Here is a 15782-nt window from a genome sequence, read left to right on the forward strand (position 1 = left end):
GCATTTTCTTAGTAATACATCTGAGGGAAATGTTGATAATCCGGTGCCATTTTCACTATTGTTGGGTGTACAGTGCTGTCTGTATAAAAGGATTTAAGGACTAAGCTGTCGTTAACCTCAGTTAGCTAGCAGCCTAATGTGTTGTTGTGATGCTAATCAGGTGTACAGTGAGTGATATGGTGGAAACACGGGGCATTCAAATCCACAGAAGAAGGGCAGTGTTACTCAGGGGGGAAATGGCCGAGTGTTAGTGTTAGTGCACTCTGTAGGGAGGACGTGTTGATTTGAGACGCACCCATCCGGACACATGTTCAGTTCTGGTGTTGAACACGAGGCTGCGCGTGAGAGATGATGTTCCTCAGAGTGGCTGTGAGCAGAACGGGGACCGGCTACAGGTACGGGTACAGGTACGGGTACAGGTACGGGTACAGGTACAGGACGGTACAGTCCGGGTTGTTTGTTTGATGGAGCAGTTCACACTGACTGGAACAGGCACTAAATTTAACCCGGGATATAAATCTCCCCCGTGTCGTTTATAGAAATACCGCAGTGTGTTAAAGAGGAGCTCGGGTTCAGCTCAGCGGTTTATCACTGCCTTCTGCAGATCATTATTACCTACAAGCATCTTATTTTATTCCTTTTCATTTCATTTGATGTGATTTGATGTGATTGGACTCATTCAGCAGATTTGGAGTCTGACATCGACAAGGTCTGATTTTTAATAACTTTTTTCTCGCTGTCACAGTGTTAATGCTTCACTGTTATTATTATTATTATTATTATTATTATTATTATTATTATTATTATTATTATTACTATTATTATTATTATTATTAGTGCTAGACTAAGTATTAAGTATATAATTATAACATAGTGTAATATTTTGTAATTTACTTATAGTGGTGCTTGAAAGTTTGTGAACCCTTTAGAATTTTCTACATTTCTGTATAAATATGACTAAAACATCATCAGATTTTCACACACGTCCTACAAGTAGATAAAAAACCCAGTTACACACATGAGACAGAAATATTATACTTGTTAGTGAGCCAATATTACAGATCTGTGAGTGGTAAAAGTATGTGCACCTTTGCTGTCAGTATCTGGTGTGAGATTTTCCGTTAGAATTCGCCGGTCTAATTCAGAATTCATTACAAATATTACAAACATAACGCTTCTCTTTTAATCCAAAACTTCTGTTTTGGTCTCCTCCATCCACAGAACATTTTTCCATTAGTCTTCTGGCTCGTCCACGTGATCTTTAGTAAACTGCAGAAGGCAGCAGTGTTGTTTTTGGAGAGCGGAGGCTTTCTCCTTGCAGCCCTGACATGCACACCGTTGGTGTTCAGTGTTCTCCTGATGGTGCACTCAGGAACATTAACATCAGACAATGTGAGAGAGGACTTTAGATGTTTAGAAGTTACCCTGCGTTCCTCTGTGACCTCGTGGACTATTACACGTCTTGTTTTTGGAGAGATCTTTGTTGGTCTCCGCTCCTGTGGAGGGGAACGATGGTGTTGAATTGGTGTTGAATCTGCCTGACTGTGGATGGGTGGAGTCCGGACTCTTTACAGATGGTTCTGTGATCTTTTCCACCCTGATGAGCTTCAACAACTCTTTTTCTGACATCCTCAGAAATCTCCTTTGTTCATGCCATGATGCACTTCCACAAACACGTGTAGTGAAGATCAGACTGTGATAGATCCCTGTTCTTTAAATAAAACAGGACGTCACTCACTCACACCTGATCATCATCCCACTGACTGAAAACACCGGACTCTAATCTCACCTTCAGATTAACTGATAATCCTAGAGGTGCACATACTTTTACCCCTCACAGATCTGTAATATTGGATCAGTTTCCTCAATAAATAAACGACAGAGTATAATATTTCTGTCTCGTGTGTGTAACTGGGTTCTTTATCTACTTGTAGGACGTGTGTGAAAATCTGATGATGTTTTAGTCATATTTATACAGAAATGTAGAAAATTCTAAAACAAACTTTCAAGCACCGCTGTACATTTTGTATTTTATTACTTGTATTATTGTTATTAGTAAGTTAGTAGTATGACTTTTTCTGTTAAAATAATTGACATATATTTGTATTCTTACATGATTATAATTTATTTAAATTTATATTTACTCTTCTGCTTTTTACTTTTTTTTATTCACACACGCTCTAACACACGATTTAATAATATAAATATCCCGGTGCTGATGGTGCCCGTAAAACACGGCTCTGGACTCGGTTTCATCTAGCCCCTTAAGGGTTCTTCCGTTGTTCTGGTGGGGGAACCCTTAAACGTTCTGTGCAGAACCCGACAGCTGAGTGTTTCCTTATGAGAAACGGTTGGGATTAGGAGGTGAACACTATGAAAGGGTTCTGTTGTTCTAATCACGGAGCACAAATGTATTGTAAAGCGACTTTTCTGTGTTTTTCAGAGTGTTTGGGTTCCGCTCGCGGCTCAGAATGACTCTCCCCAACGCTCTGGACATTTCGGCTAAAAGCTGTTCGAGTTCCTGTGAGAACCGGAGCGAGCTGAGGTGGGATCTGAGCCCGGAGCAGATCCGGCAGCGGACGGAGAAACTGATGCAGAGGGTGGAGCATGCGTACGCCTCGGTGGCGGCGGTGGACGTGGAGAAGGTGTGTTATGAGAACACGCTACAGGTTCTAGCAGAGGCCAAGCTGGATTACGCTGGTGAGTGTGTAAGCAGAACACACACACACACACACACACACACACACTGCTTCACGTCTTTCAGCTGATCGATCGTTTCCTCGTTACGGACCCGTGACTGTGTGATGTCCCCTCAGCGTCCCGGCACATGCTGGACTTCCCTCAGTACGTCTCCCCGTGTAAAGACGTGCGGTCTGCAAGCACCGAGGCAGACAAACGCCTGTCCGAGTTTGACGTGGAGATGAGTATGAGATCAGACGTGTTCCACAGACTCATAGCACTGCAGGTAAGACAGTGTGCTGAAATATTACAGGAAAAGTTTAGCAAAAAACAAAAAGTCCCTTTTCTCTAAAACTGAGTGAATTATCTAAGACATGTTCTGTGTCTGAAGGTTTTTCTGCTTTAGGTTTGCACTGGAGCTATGAGGGTCATATAACTCCGTGGTTTTCAAAGTGGGGGCCACCAGGGGCCGCGCAGGGGGCCTCAACAATTTAGTGTGAAAAATAAATAAATACATGATTTTTTTACAGACAACCACACACACACACACACACACACACACACACACACACACACACACACACAATCAATTCCTAATGTAATGTGATGTAAAGATGTGAGATGTAATTATTAATAAAATAGGGGGATATATTCAGAAGTCTGTATTTTTAATGTGTTTTAAAGACATCTTGCAAAAGGGGGGCCTCGGTCAAATGTTAATGCCATTTGGGGGCCTTGCCCTGGGAAATTTGGGAACCCCTGATATAATTGACCACTTCTAGTGAAAGTCTATTTCACCCAAAATCTGATAAATTCACACACACAGTATTTGCTTCAGTTGACAGTGAAGTGTAATAGCAGTGCTAGTCTGTATTTACACACTCAGTTCAGAGCTGACTTTGGGAGGTGGGGCCTTAGGGGGCGGAGTTAGTTTCTATAACAATGATTTCAATGATGGACCTTGTCACAGAGCAGCTTTACAGAAATCCGCATGCAGATTTAGATCCGTAATGAGCAATCCAGGGGTGACGGTGGTGAGGAGAATCTCCCTCATGAGGAGACATGAGGAGAAAGCTTGAGTCGAGCTGCATCACACCACCTCGTGTTTTCTGTGAAGTGTTCCTTCCTTACAGTGTCCGGCTGTAGAAGAGTGAGGACAGTGCCGAGTGTGTTTACAGGATGCTCAGCGTGAGCAGATCGTGAGTCCTGGGATGAGATAAGGACAGTCTTTATGATTACAGCAGCGGCTCTACAGTTTAGTTCATGTTTACAGAGAACAGGAAGTCCCGCTGTGTCCTGAATCACAGCAGCATGGCAGTGTCACTGAAGTCCTGGACGTGGGTTTCAGAAGTCTATTCGCAGAAAAGCTCCAGTGCTAAAATAAAGCAGCTTAAATAAACTTTAGACACGAGGCACGTGGGGAAATTTATAAAAATAAATATCACGTAACTCTGTTTATTTCTGGTGTGCATTTTGATGTGAGTGTGTGTGCGTGCGTGCGTGTGTGTGTGTGTGTGTGTGTGTGTGTGTGTGTGTGTTATCCTGCTACGCCGCTGTGATGAGATAGTGCTGTTCCCAGGGTATTTACTACATCGTTAATTGAGTTGTTATAGACACTCGGACTGCGTGACTGTGGTTTGGAAGCTCTGCAGTCTCGAGTCTCGAGCCGCCTGACCTCCAACTCGCTCCACACGACGGCGCAGCGTGGAGTAATGAGAAACTCATCCTAAACAGTCACTAACACGCCTGAATGGAGCTTTCAGAGCTTTCTGTGTGTGCACTATCTCTGTGTTTTCATAGGAACGGCGATGTAATGATTTACTCCCCGAGTCGCGGAGGTTTATGGAGCGGCTGATTAACCTGGGGAGCAGAAACGGACTGCATCTGTCTGCAGATGTGCAGCAGGTGAGATTACATTCTCCTGTGTGTCTGTAATACGAGTGTAGAGCTTTCATCTTTGTACACAGACGCTGAGTGTGTGTTGCAGTACAGTGCTGTGTGTGTCGGTCTGTTAAGTTTTTTTCATTTGTCTTTCATTTCACAGGAGATCAAAAAACTTTCTAAAAGAATGAGCGAACTTTCAATAGATTTCAACCAGAATGTGAATGAAGAAAACACAGTTCTGATCTTCTCTTCAGAAGAGCTGGGTGAGTAAACCTGCACGGGACTCCATCAGCAAATACTCTACAGAAGCCGTAGCGTCATAGATCACGTGTGTCCTAAAAACCTAATAATTAATAGACTGTTTTCCCCCCAGTTTGAATATATATATATATATATATGTGTGTGTACCAGATTTATTCATCATAATCGTTCCATTCGGGCTAATGCAGTTCTTCGAGAACAGGATTATTTAAGCCGGATCGAGTTGTAGTTATCTGAGAGTTGAGAGATAATTTTGTGCTCCTGTTTTACCTGGAAAGAGCAGATCAGTATCAGTATTGAAAACCTGATCAGTAATTATTCTGTGATTAGTCAGAGATTATTCTGTGATCATTCGGTGATTATTCTGTGATTAGTCTGTGATTAGCCAGTGATTATTCAGAGATCATTCAATGATTAGTTGGTGATTATTCTGTGATTAGTCGGTGATTATTCGGTGATCATTTGGTGATCATTCGATGATCAGTCGGTGATTAGTCTGTGATTATTCTGTGATTAGTCTGTGATTAGCCTGTGATTAGTCTGTGATTGGCCTGTGATTAGTCTGTGATTAGTCTGTGATTATTCTGTGATTAGCCTGTGATTGGCCTGTGATTAGTCTGTGATTAGACTGTGATTAGTCGGTGATTATTCGGTGATCATTCGGTGATTAGTCTGTGATTGGCCTGTGATTGGCCTGTGATTAGCCTGTGATTAGCCTGTGATTGGCCTGTGATTAGCCTGTGATTAGACTGTGATTAGTCGGTGATTATTCGGTGATCATTCGGTGATTAGTCGGTGATTAGTCTGTGATTGGCCTGTGATTAGTCTGTGATTATTCTGTGATTAGCCTGTGATTGGCCTGTGATTAGTCAGTGATTATTCGGTGATCATTTGGTGATCATTCGGTGATCATTCGGTGATTAGCCTGTGATTAGCCTGTGATTAGCCTGTGATTAGCCTGTGATTAGCCGGTGATTAGTCTGTGATTAGCCGGTGATTATTCTGTGATTAGCCGGTGATTATTCTGTGATTAGTCTGTGATTAGCCTGTGATTAGTCTGTGATTATTCTGTGATTAGTCTGTGATTGGCCTGTGATTAGTCTGTGATTATTCTGTGATTAGTCTGTGATTAGCCTGTGATTAGTCAGTGATTATTCGGTGATCATTTGGTGATCATTCGGTGATCATTCGGTGATTAGCCTGTGATTAGCCTGTGATTAGCCTGTGATTAGACGGTGATTAGCCTGTGATTAGCCTGTGATTAGCCGGTGATTAGTCTGTGATTAGCCGGTGATTATTCTGTGATTAGCCGGTGATTATTCTGTGATTAGTCTGTGATTAGCCTGTGATTAGCCGGTGATTACTCAGAAGTGTGATAGTTCAGATGTCTGGAGTGGACATTTTCACAGGTTCTTTATTTTCTTGTGAATGATGTAATGCGTGTACAGTGTAATGTGTTTTACAGGATACTAAATCAGAACCAGGAAGTCATAACACTTGCACAACATGTATCTGCTTTATATCTGCCCAGAGTACTATATCGAGTCTTTGAATGAATAAAATTGTTCTCTTTTGGCTTGTTTTTGTCGTCTAAACAAACCATAGATGTGATTTACTTCAGGCTCTGTTTTAAGATCCATAAACCCCACTATTTAATATATATGTAGAGTAAAGGTAAAGTGGGCCTCCTGCGTGGCGTCTCCTCGTGCAGGTGGTCTGGCTGAGAGTTATTTAAACGGTTTGGAGAGGACGGAGGATGGGCGGTACAGGGTGACGCTGGCGTACCCGCACTACTTCCCTCTGATGAAGAGATGTCACGTTCCAGAGACCAGGAGGAAGATGGAGGCGGCTTTTAACAGCAGGTGTAAAGAGGTGAGAGGTGGAGTTACAGCACGATGAGTCTCTGCTGGACTTCTGTACGAGGATCATGTGTACAGTGACCTGGTTTACTAACCTGATCTGTTACACTTACCCAAGCTATTACACCTACCTGATCTATTGCACTAACCTGATCTGTTACACTTGTCTGATTTATTTGACTAATCTGATGTTACACTCACCTTATATGTTACTCTGATCTGTTACCTACCTGCTGTATTACACTTACCTGATCTGTTACACTAACCTGATCTGTTACACTAACCCAGGGGGGGCAGTCTTATCCGGAAAGGACAGGTGTGGGTGCAGGTTTTCATTCCAACCAAGCAGAAGCCACACCTGAATCTAATGAAAGCCAAGATGAATTGATTAAACAGGTGGAATCAGGTGTGACTCCTGCTTGGTTGGAATGAAAACCTGCACCACACCGGCCCTTTCTGGATAAGATTGCCCACCCTTGCACTAACCTGATCTGTTACTCACCTGCTGTGTTACACTTAATAGCAGCGATTCAAAGAGCAGCGCCACTGAGTCTGATTTCTGATTTAAAATCGGTCCTCATTACTCAGCAGAAGGTTGTAAGATGAGCTGTTTTTTTATTGCCAGGTGAACACAGAAATCCTCGAACAGCTGATTGAGTTGCGTGCGAAGGCAGCTAAGCTGCTGGGCTTTAGCAGTCATGCTAACTATGTGCTGGAGATGAATATGGCCAGGAACTCCAACACGGTGTCTCACTTCCTCGGTGAGTGATTAAACCATCGCGACATTTAATCAGAGTTAGAGTGTCTAAGATGTTCTTTTATTATCACATGCAACAAACAAAGAGAAACAGATGAGAGTTCACACTGAATCAGCCGTGTCTTCATGTCTTCCAGATGAGTTGTATGAGAAGTTGAAGCCGGTGGGTCAGAAGGAGCGTCAGTACCTCCTCTCACTCAAACAAGCCGAGTGCCAGAGGCGGGGCCTGGAGTGTGACGGACAGCTGCACGCGTGGGATCTGCCGTACTACATGAACCAGGTGGAGCAGGTGAAGTTTGCGGTGGATAAGGACAAGCTGCTCGAGTATTTCCCACTGGAGGTGGTGACTGAGGGTCTGCTGGGGATCTACCAGGACGTCCTGGGGCTCCGCTTCCACCAAATCCAAAACCCTCACGTGTGGCACGAGAGCGTGAAGCTTTACACCGTACTCGACTCCACCACGGGTGAGGAGATTGGACGCTTTTATCTGGACCTACATCCCAGGTACGAGTCTTAAAGCCTTCAAGTGTGAGATGCTGAGCAACACCCGGCATGTGCTGAGGGAGTTTATTACATATTTATTAACTTGTTTTACATTAAAAGTGTTATCACATTATACTTATATACATATATATCAAAAATATCAACCATGTGCTGGTGAGTTACTGTTATCACCCTGAAGGTGATTATTTTCCTGTAACTGCACGCCCCGAGTGTTTTATTTTTCTTACACCACAGCAGATTACCAACAGTTACACTTGTTATTTTTTAATGAACGACTCATCACACTTTTTAGCCATCCTTATAATAGATCACAGAATGAGTGACTTCCTGTTCTCACTTACGTTACAGCAGTTATAAACACTCGTTCTCTCACCATCTTCTCTCTATTCCCTCTCTCTATTCTCTCTCTCTATTCCCTCTCTCTATTCCCTCTCTCTATTCTCTCTCTCTATTCCCTCTCTCTATTCTCTCTCTCTATTCCCTCTCTCTATTCTCTCTATTCTCTCTCTATTCTCTCTCTCTATTCTCTCTCTCTATTCTCTCTCTCTATTCCCTCTCTCTATTCTCTCTCTCTATTCTCTCTCTCTATTCTCTCTCTATCCTCTCTCTCTATTCTCTCTCTATTCCCTCTCTCTATTCCCTCTCTCTATTCTCTCTCTCTATTCTCTCTCTATCCTCTCTCTCTATTCTCTCTCTATCCTCTCTCTCTATTCTCTCTCTATTCTCTCTCTCTTTTTTCTCTCTCATCACGTTAATAAGAAAAAACGTAGCTTCTTACCGAGAAACAGTAGAGGAGTGTAAACTCTGTGATGAAGTTTTGGGAAAACGTAAAGTTCCAGCTTCACCTCTGACTGTTACACAGCGCTGACACTGGAGACTCCTTCCACACACGCTACATAAACACGTTTCTCCTTACAGAAAACTTCAGCTTGCCACAGATTTTTTGTTCTGTTTATGTGGAGCGTGCGCTGTACACGTCCCTGTGAACGAGCCGTTACTATAGAAACTATAACGTATTACAATGAGCGCTTTAATATAAATGTGTAGTTTATTGATAAATTTGGTAAAATGATCACTAATCTGATTTAAACATGGTCCTTAATTTGTTCCTCAGAGAAGGGAAGTACGGCCACGCCGCGTGTTTCGGTCTGCGGCCCGGCTGTCTCGGTCCTGACGGGAAGCGTATGATCCCGGTGGCAGCCATGGTGGCCAACTTCACCAAACCTTCACGTAACTGGCCGTCTCTACTGCAGCACCATGAAGTGGAGACCTTCTTCCACGAGTTCGGTCACGTGATGCACGAGCTGTGCTCCAGGGTGCGTCTCGTTATGATGCTGAATCATCTTTCAGCGTTTATGGAGATCTCAGCATGTTCTGACGGTCTGATGATGTGTCTGTTCAGACTCGCTATGCGGAGTTCAGCGGCACGCTGGTGGAGACGGACTTCGTGGAGGTTCCCTCTCAGATGCTGGAGAACTGGGTGTGGGAGAAGGAGCCACTCAGGAGGATGTCTCGCCACTACATCGACGGCAGCTCCATCCCCGATAGCCTGCTGGATAAACTCATCGCCTCCAGAGTGGCTAACACTGGTCTGAGATCAGTTTACACACACACACACAAATATATACAAATATATTTCAAATATATTAATCGTATAATTGATTATATGTGTGTGTGTGTGTGTGTGTGTGTGTGTGTGTGTGTGTGTGCAGGTCTGATGAACCTCAGACAGATCGTGCTCAGTAAAGTGGACCAGGCGCTCCACACCAAGTCTTCTGCTGACACCAGCGCCGAGTTCTCCAAGCACTGTAGGGAGATTTTGGGAATCCCGGCTACACCAGGTAATAAACTAACGACCACTCGAGTGCTGACGCTTCAGTACGGCTCTGTGAACATATCCATCCCGTATAACATGAGCACGTCCACAGGGGGGCAGTGTCACACAAACCAGACTGGAACAATTTGCACAACCAAGTAGCAACAATTAAAGTGTTTGTTTTTTTTGTTTCTGCAGGGACGAACATGACGGCGAGTTTCTGTCACCTGGCCGGAGGTTACGATGGTCAGTATTACAGCTACCTGTGGAGTGAAGTTTATTCCATGGACATGTTCTTCAGCCGCTTCAGGAAGGAGGGAATCATCAACCCCAAGGTGACTGAAAACAGTGTTGGTGGTCTGACAGAGCGGTGCTGGTCAGAGAGGGACAATAATAAATAAATAAAATAAAAGTACTCAGAAGGAGGCAGGATTATATGGTAATGTGGATAATAATAGCTCATTCACTACAGTTTAGCCATAAACATCGATATAACAAGTCAGCGAAAAACAGCCTGGTGTGAGGTTAGCTCCATTTTCTTAGAATATTTGCAGTTATTATCAGCAGTAATGTTCACACTGTGCACTACAGCGACATGCCACAGTCTCACACTGACCCACGGGTCAGCTTTAATCTCTACACTGCATTCATTTACACTGATATTACACTCTGTGGGAAATGTTTCATGAAACAGTCATTTGATCATAAATACTTGTGGATGATAGAGAGATAGATTAGACAGATGGATGGATGGGTAGGTAGGTAGATAGATAGATAATGACACTGCGGATATAACAAAGCTACACCCCCCCATTTAATTATTTATTTTTTATGTAATAGAAATGTATATCAGGAAGCATTATACACACATTACACACACACACACACACACACAAATAAAATACACACACTATACACACACACACACACACACAATGTGGGCAGCTGTGTATCATTGGCGTGTGTGTGTGTGAATGGGTGAATGAGAGCCAGTGCAAAGCACTTTGTAGAACCGCTAAGGTTAAAAAAAAGGTGCTATATAAGTGCAGACCATTTTCAATATACACTCAACATATACACACACTATATATATATACACACTATATACTATATACTCACAACATATACTCACAACATATACACACACTATATATACACACTATATACTATATACACAACATATACACTCAACATATACACACACTATATATATACACACTATATACTATATACTCACAACATATACACACACTATATATACACACTATATACTATATACACTCAACATATACACTCAACATATACACACACTATATATATACACACTATATACTATATACTCACAACATATACACACACTATATATACACACTATATACTATATACACTCAACATATACACTCAACATATACACACACTATATATATACACACTATATACTATATACTCACAACATATACACACACACTATATATACTCACTATATACTATATACACTCAACATATACACTCAACATATACACACACTATATACTATATACACACAGCATATATACACACAACATATATACACACTATATACTATATACACACCCTATATGAAAAATCAGTATTTGGCATTGAAAAAAATAACGACGTTCTGGGTTGTGTATGAGGAAAAATGTTTTAGAAAAATATGAAACATTACCTTTTAATACACACAATACATTTTCAAAGATTAATGTTATTATTTGTTTTTGTAATAATTAAATGAAAACTGGTTGTTTACATACTTTTCACTGACTGTGAGAAAGGAATTATAAAATAATTTATGGGGATAATGTTATCATATGTGCAGATCACTCAGCTCTGCTGAAGACTTTAAATAATACTTCATGTTAGATTAGATCTGTGGTGCGTTCGGAAAGTATTCACACCCCTTCATTATTTTTTTTCACATTTTGTACATTGTTACAACTTTGCAAATTTATTAACAAGAAAAAAAAAAAAAAGAAAGATTGCGCTGACATAAGTATTCACACCCTTTGTCATGACACTGAAATGTAGGTGCTCAGGTGCATCCCTTTTCTCTGGATCATCTTTGAGATGTTTCCACACTTTGATTAGAGTCTTTGAGTCCACCTGTGGCAAATTCATTTGATTGGACATGATTTGAAAAGGCACACACCGGTCTATATCAGGTCTAACAGCTGATAACAGCTGGGGGGGGGGGGGGGGGGGGGGTGTTTCAGTGGCAGGACTTTCAACAGGACCAATGACCCTAAGCACACAGCCTCGACAAAGCAAGAGTGGCGAAGGGACAACTCTGTGAATGTCCTTGAGTGTTCCAGCCAGAGACCGGACTTGAACCCGATCGAACATCTCTGGAGAGACCTGAAAATGTCTGTCCACCGACGGTTCCCTTCCAAGCTGACAGACATTAAGAGGATCTGTGGAGAAGAATGGCAGAAAATCCCCAAATCCAAGTGTGCACAGCTTGTCTCATCATACGCAAAAAGAGGTCGAGCCTGTAATCGCTGCCACAGCTGCTTCAACTAAGTACTGAGTTAGAGGTCTGAATACGTATGTCAGTCTGATATTTCATTTATTTCTTTTTAATAAATTTGCAAAGTTATCACAAATCTGTTTTTTTTGCTTTGTCTTTATGGGGTATAGAGTGTAGGTTGATGTGGAGGAAAAAACTATTTAAAGCATTTGAGCAATAATTCTGCAACATAATAAAACAGAAAAAAAATGAAGGGGTGTGAATACTTTCTGAATGCACTGTAGATTTATATTAGATTAGACAGTGGGTTAGGCATGTTAATAACAGAGTCTGTAGGTCCTTAAGCCATCCTGTGTGTGTGTGTGTGCAGGTAGGTAAGGAGTACAGGAGAGTGGTTCTGGAGGCTGGTGGCTCGGTGGACGGGACGGAGATGCTGAAAACGTTTCTGGGCCGTGAGCCGTGTCAGGACGCGTTCTTCCAGTGTAAAGGACTCGCAAATCAGTGTAATGTTTACACCTGATATTTATTACAAGATCACAAATCTATCACATTATTATTATTATTATTATTATTATTATTATTATTGTAATATTTTCAGAACTGAGTTTCTGTGAAGGAAAATACGCACCACAGAGTTTAATATTAAATCATTTTGGTTTTCACATCATCACCAAGTCAAACATCATGAGAAGAAAACATCAGAGTTTTATCTGTTGTCGAGGAGAAGAAAAGCACAAAAATGAAGCTTTGGTTGGACAGGGGATGAAGCAGCGGGAGACCTGGGAGTATACGAAAAGGACTTTTTCCAAACTGTAGTATCCCTATGTGGATGTTAGATACTTTAGTAGTAGCTTTGACACTTTTACAAACCAAGCCAATTAATAAACAGACTGATTTGCTGAGTGAATTTAATAGATATGTGAGGCATAAGTACAAAACTTTTAAACACATTTTTACAGACGGATCAAAAGATCCAATTACAGCAAACACAGGCTCTGCACAGTAGTTCCCAGTCAGAGGAATGAGATATGCAGGCGGACCTCGGATAACTTAAGTGTACATGCCGTGGAGCTATATGCCATCATCATAGCATTAGAATGGATTGAACAAAATAAAGCAAATAAAGCTTTAATCTGTAGTGATTCAGTATCTGCCGTCCACAGTCTTAAATCAGGAATGGCAAGAAATCACCAGGAACTGTTTTATGAACTAACGATTATCCATTAAAGAATAAAGAAGCAAGATAAGGAGGTTATATTCATGTGGATCCCAGTGCATTTTGTCATTATGGGAAATGAAAGGGTAGACAATATAGCCCAGAGCAAGCGCTGAAAAAAGAGATTATAGATACAGACATCATTCTTTCAAGATCAGAAGAGAAGAGCATTGTATGGGAACGAATTAGTAAAGAATGCCAACAGTAGTGGGATCAAGAATTAAAAGGTAGACATCTCGTTAAAAAGAAGAGTTGATGAAGGGGGATGAAGGGGAAAAACAGGAGAGAGGAGTCTATTATAACCAGACACAATACGTTACGTACACTCCATATTATAGAGAAACATCCAACTGGATTTTGTCAACATTGTCAAATACCAGAGACTGAAGAACACGTGCTTGTTATTTGTCGGAAATATGAAACACAAAGGATGGACATGATAACAGACATAAGGAAAGAATAGGATTAACAGGACATGGAGTAAAGAATATATCGGAATGCAGTGGGAGTGAAAAAGGAAGGAAATACTCGATCTGCTTTCTAATAAAAACTGGACTAAAGACGAGGACATGACATGGTGCACTGTAAAGGAGTTAAATAAGTTCAGAAGATGGCAGTAGTGCAACATCGAGGATGCAAGCTGCCGTTAAAATCCGAAGAAGAAGAACAGAATCAGCGTTTTTCACCTCAGTGTCTGTCTCAGTCTGCAGATTTTAACCTAGTTGAAACCCTGTGAAGAGGACGTCCACATACACACACACACACACACACACACTCACACACACACACACAGAGCTGAGAATATGAAGGAATGTTTTAAAAGTTGTGTGTAGATGATGGGTAGATGATGGCCCGAGGTCCTCTACACACGTCTCCAAGCTTGTCCAGGAGACACAGAGCTTCACTTAATGGAATGAAGCTCCATTAAGTCAACATGATCATAGAAAAACTGAATTATTTGTGTTGCACAAAAATGTTAAAATAAAACGATACACTGCAGCTACAATATGTTTAAGCACAAAATATCATTTGTTGGAAATCGTATTATTATAATTACCCCCCCCCCCCCCCCCCCCCAAGGAGGTGCTAGTAATTTTGGAGTTGTCTGTAATTATCTGTAAATGAATAAGAAGAATGTGTGAAGTGTTTGTGAGGTAAATGGAACAGAAGCAGAATGGTAAAAGTGTTTGTGAGGTAAATGGATCAGAAGCTCTGTAGTAATGTGTTTTCAGTCACTAGATGGAGATCTGACATTAACTTTGTGACTCAACAGTTTTTCCGCATTGCGTTTCTCAGGTAACATGACTTCAATAAATCTTTTAAGATTTCTATATTTACATTAGCGCCACTTATTTACTTGTATACACTAAACATTAAGTAAACGAGTTCTTTAGTCAGTTTATTAAGTCGTTTAGAGACGATTTCTGTGCTTTATCAGTGGAAAATGAAACACTTCAGATGTATTAAAGCGGCTCAACCTAACCTGGTGGCGATGTATAAGCCCCGCCCCTCGCACTACCTTTTGGAGCATTGTGATTGGTTCAGACGTCACGCCTATCAGACACCGCTGTGCGATTATGTTAATATTAGGACCAATCAGGGGTTTAACTTTGCTGGGTTGAATCCTAAACACCTCCTAGATCCCTACACAGGCGCCCTACACAGGGTATAGTATAATGAGCTCAGCAGCCAGTCTAGTGCACTTGGTGTAAGATTGGAGTACAGTCCCTTTTCATTATTTTTTTCATTTTGCTTTGGTGCTGTTTTCCTGATGTTCTGGGTTGCCAGGTCCGTGCTTTTCCTTGAGTCGAAGTTAACTGCTGCTTCAGATTGATCATTTAAAGCACTATGTTAATTATATAGTAACTATATGAAAATATTCACATTATATAATAGCTTATACAAAGAATTATAATAACTCAAATGTGTCTAGTGAAGTGGTCTTCTCTTGTACTTGTATATCTATCCATCCATTTTCTACACCATTTATCCTACAGGGTCGCGGAACCTGGAGCCTATCCCAGGGGGTATGGGGCGCAAGGTGGGGTACACCCTGGACGGGGTGCCACTCAATCACAGGGCACAATCACACACCCATTCATACACTACGGACACTTTGGACCTGCCAATCAGCCTACCATGCATGTCTGTGGACTGGGGAGCTGACATTTCAGACACAATGTGGTCAAATATTGTTTTATTTTTATGAAATATTTCACGAAGAACCCACCGCTGGGTAGAGCTTTGCGTGTTTCCATAGTAACGCATGGCTTGACTGACAGCCCGTAGTAACTGTAGTAACAGTTTCAGTGTAACGAACT

General features: G+C 41.6%; 1 protein-coding gene across 4 annotated transcripts; it reads left to right on the plus strand.

Moving 5' to 3' along the window:
- The first annotated feature begins 292 nt into the window (after nt 1-292).
- Nucleotides 293-14798, plus strand: nln (neurolysin (metallopeptidase M3 family)). 4 transcript variants are annotated; one of them, XM_017488671.3, is made up of 14 exons: nt 293-407; nt 2444-2700; nt 2817-2965; nt 4480-4584; nt 4724-4826; nt 6536-6696; nt 7309-7444; nt 7578-7944; nt 9059-9260; nt 9347-9533; nt 9657-9785; nt 9959-10095; nt 12616-12748; nt 12921-14798. In XM_017488671.3, exons 1-14 carry the CDS (start codon nt 349-351, stop codon nt 12986-12988), a joined length of 2193 nt encoding a protein of 730 aa, XP_017344160.1. In that variant the 5' UTR covers nt 293-348; the 3' UTR covers nt 12989-14798. The 4 variants fall into 4 exon arrangements, with proteins under 4 accessions (XP_017344160.1, XP_017344162.1, XP_017344159.1 ...); XM_017488673.3 differs by having other exon boundaries at nt 293-395; XM_017488670.3 differs by having other exon boundaries at nt 334-419.
- The last annotated feature ends 984 nt before the right edge of the window (nt 14799-15782 follow it).

The sequence above is a fragment of the Ictalurus punctatus genome, chromosome 16, assembly GCF_001660625.3.
Source record: "Ictalurus punctatus breed USDA103 chromosome 16, Coco_2.0, whole genome shotgun sequence".
NCBI lineage: Eukaryota > Metazoa > Chordata > Actinopteri > Siluriformes > Ictaluridae > Ictalurus > Ictalurus punctatus.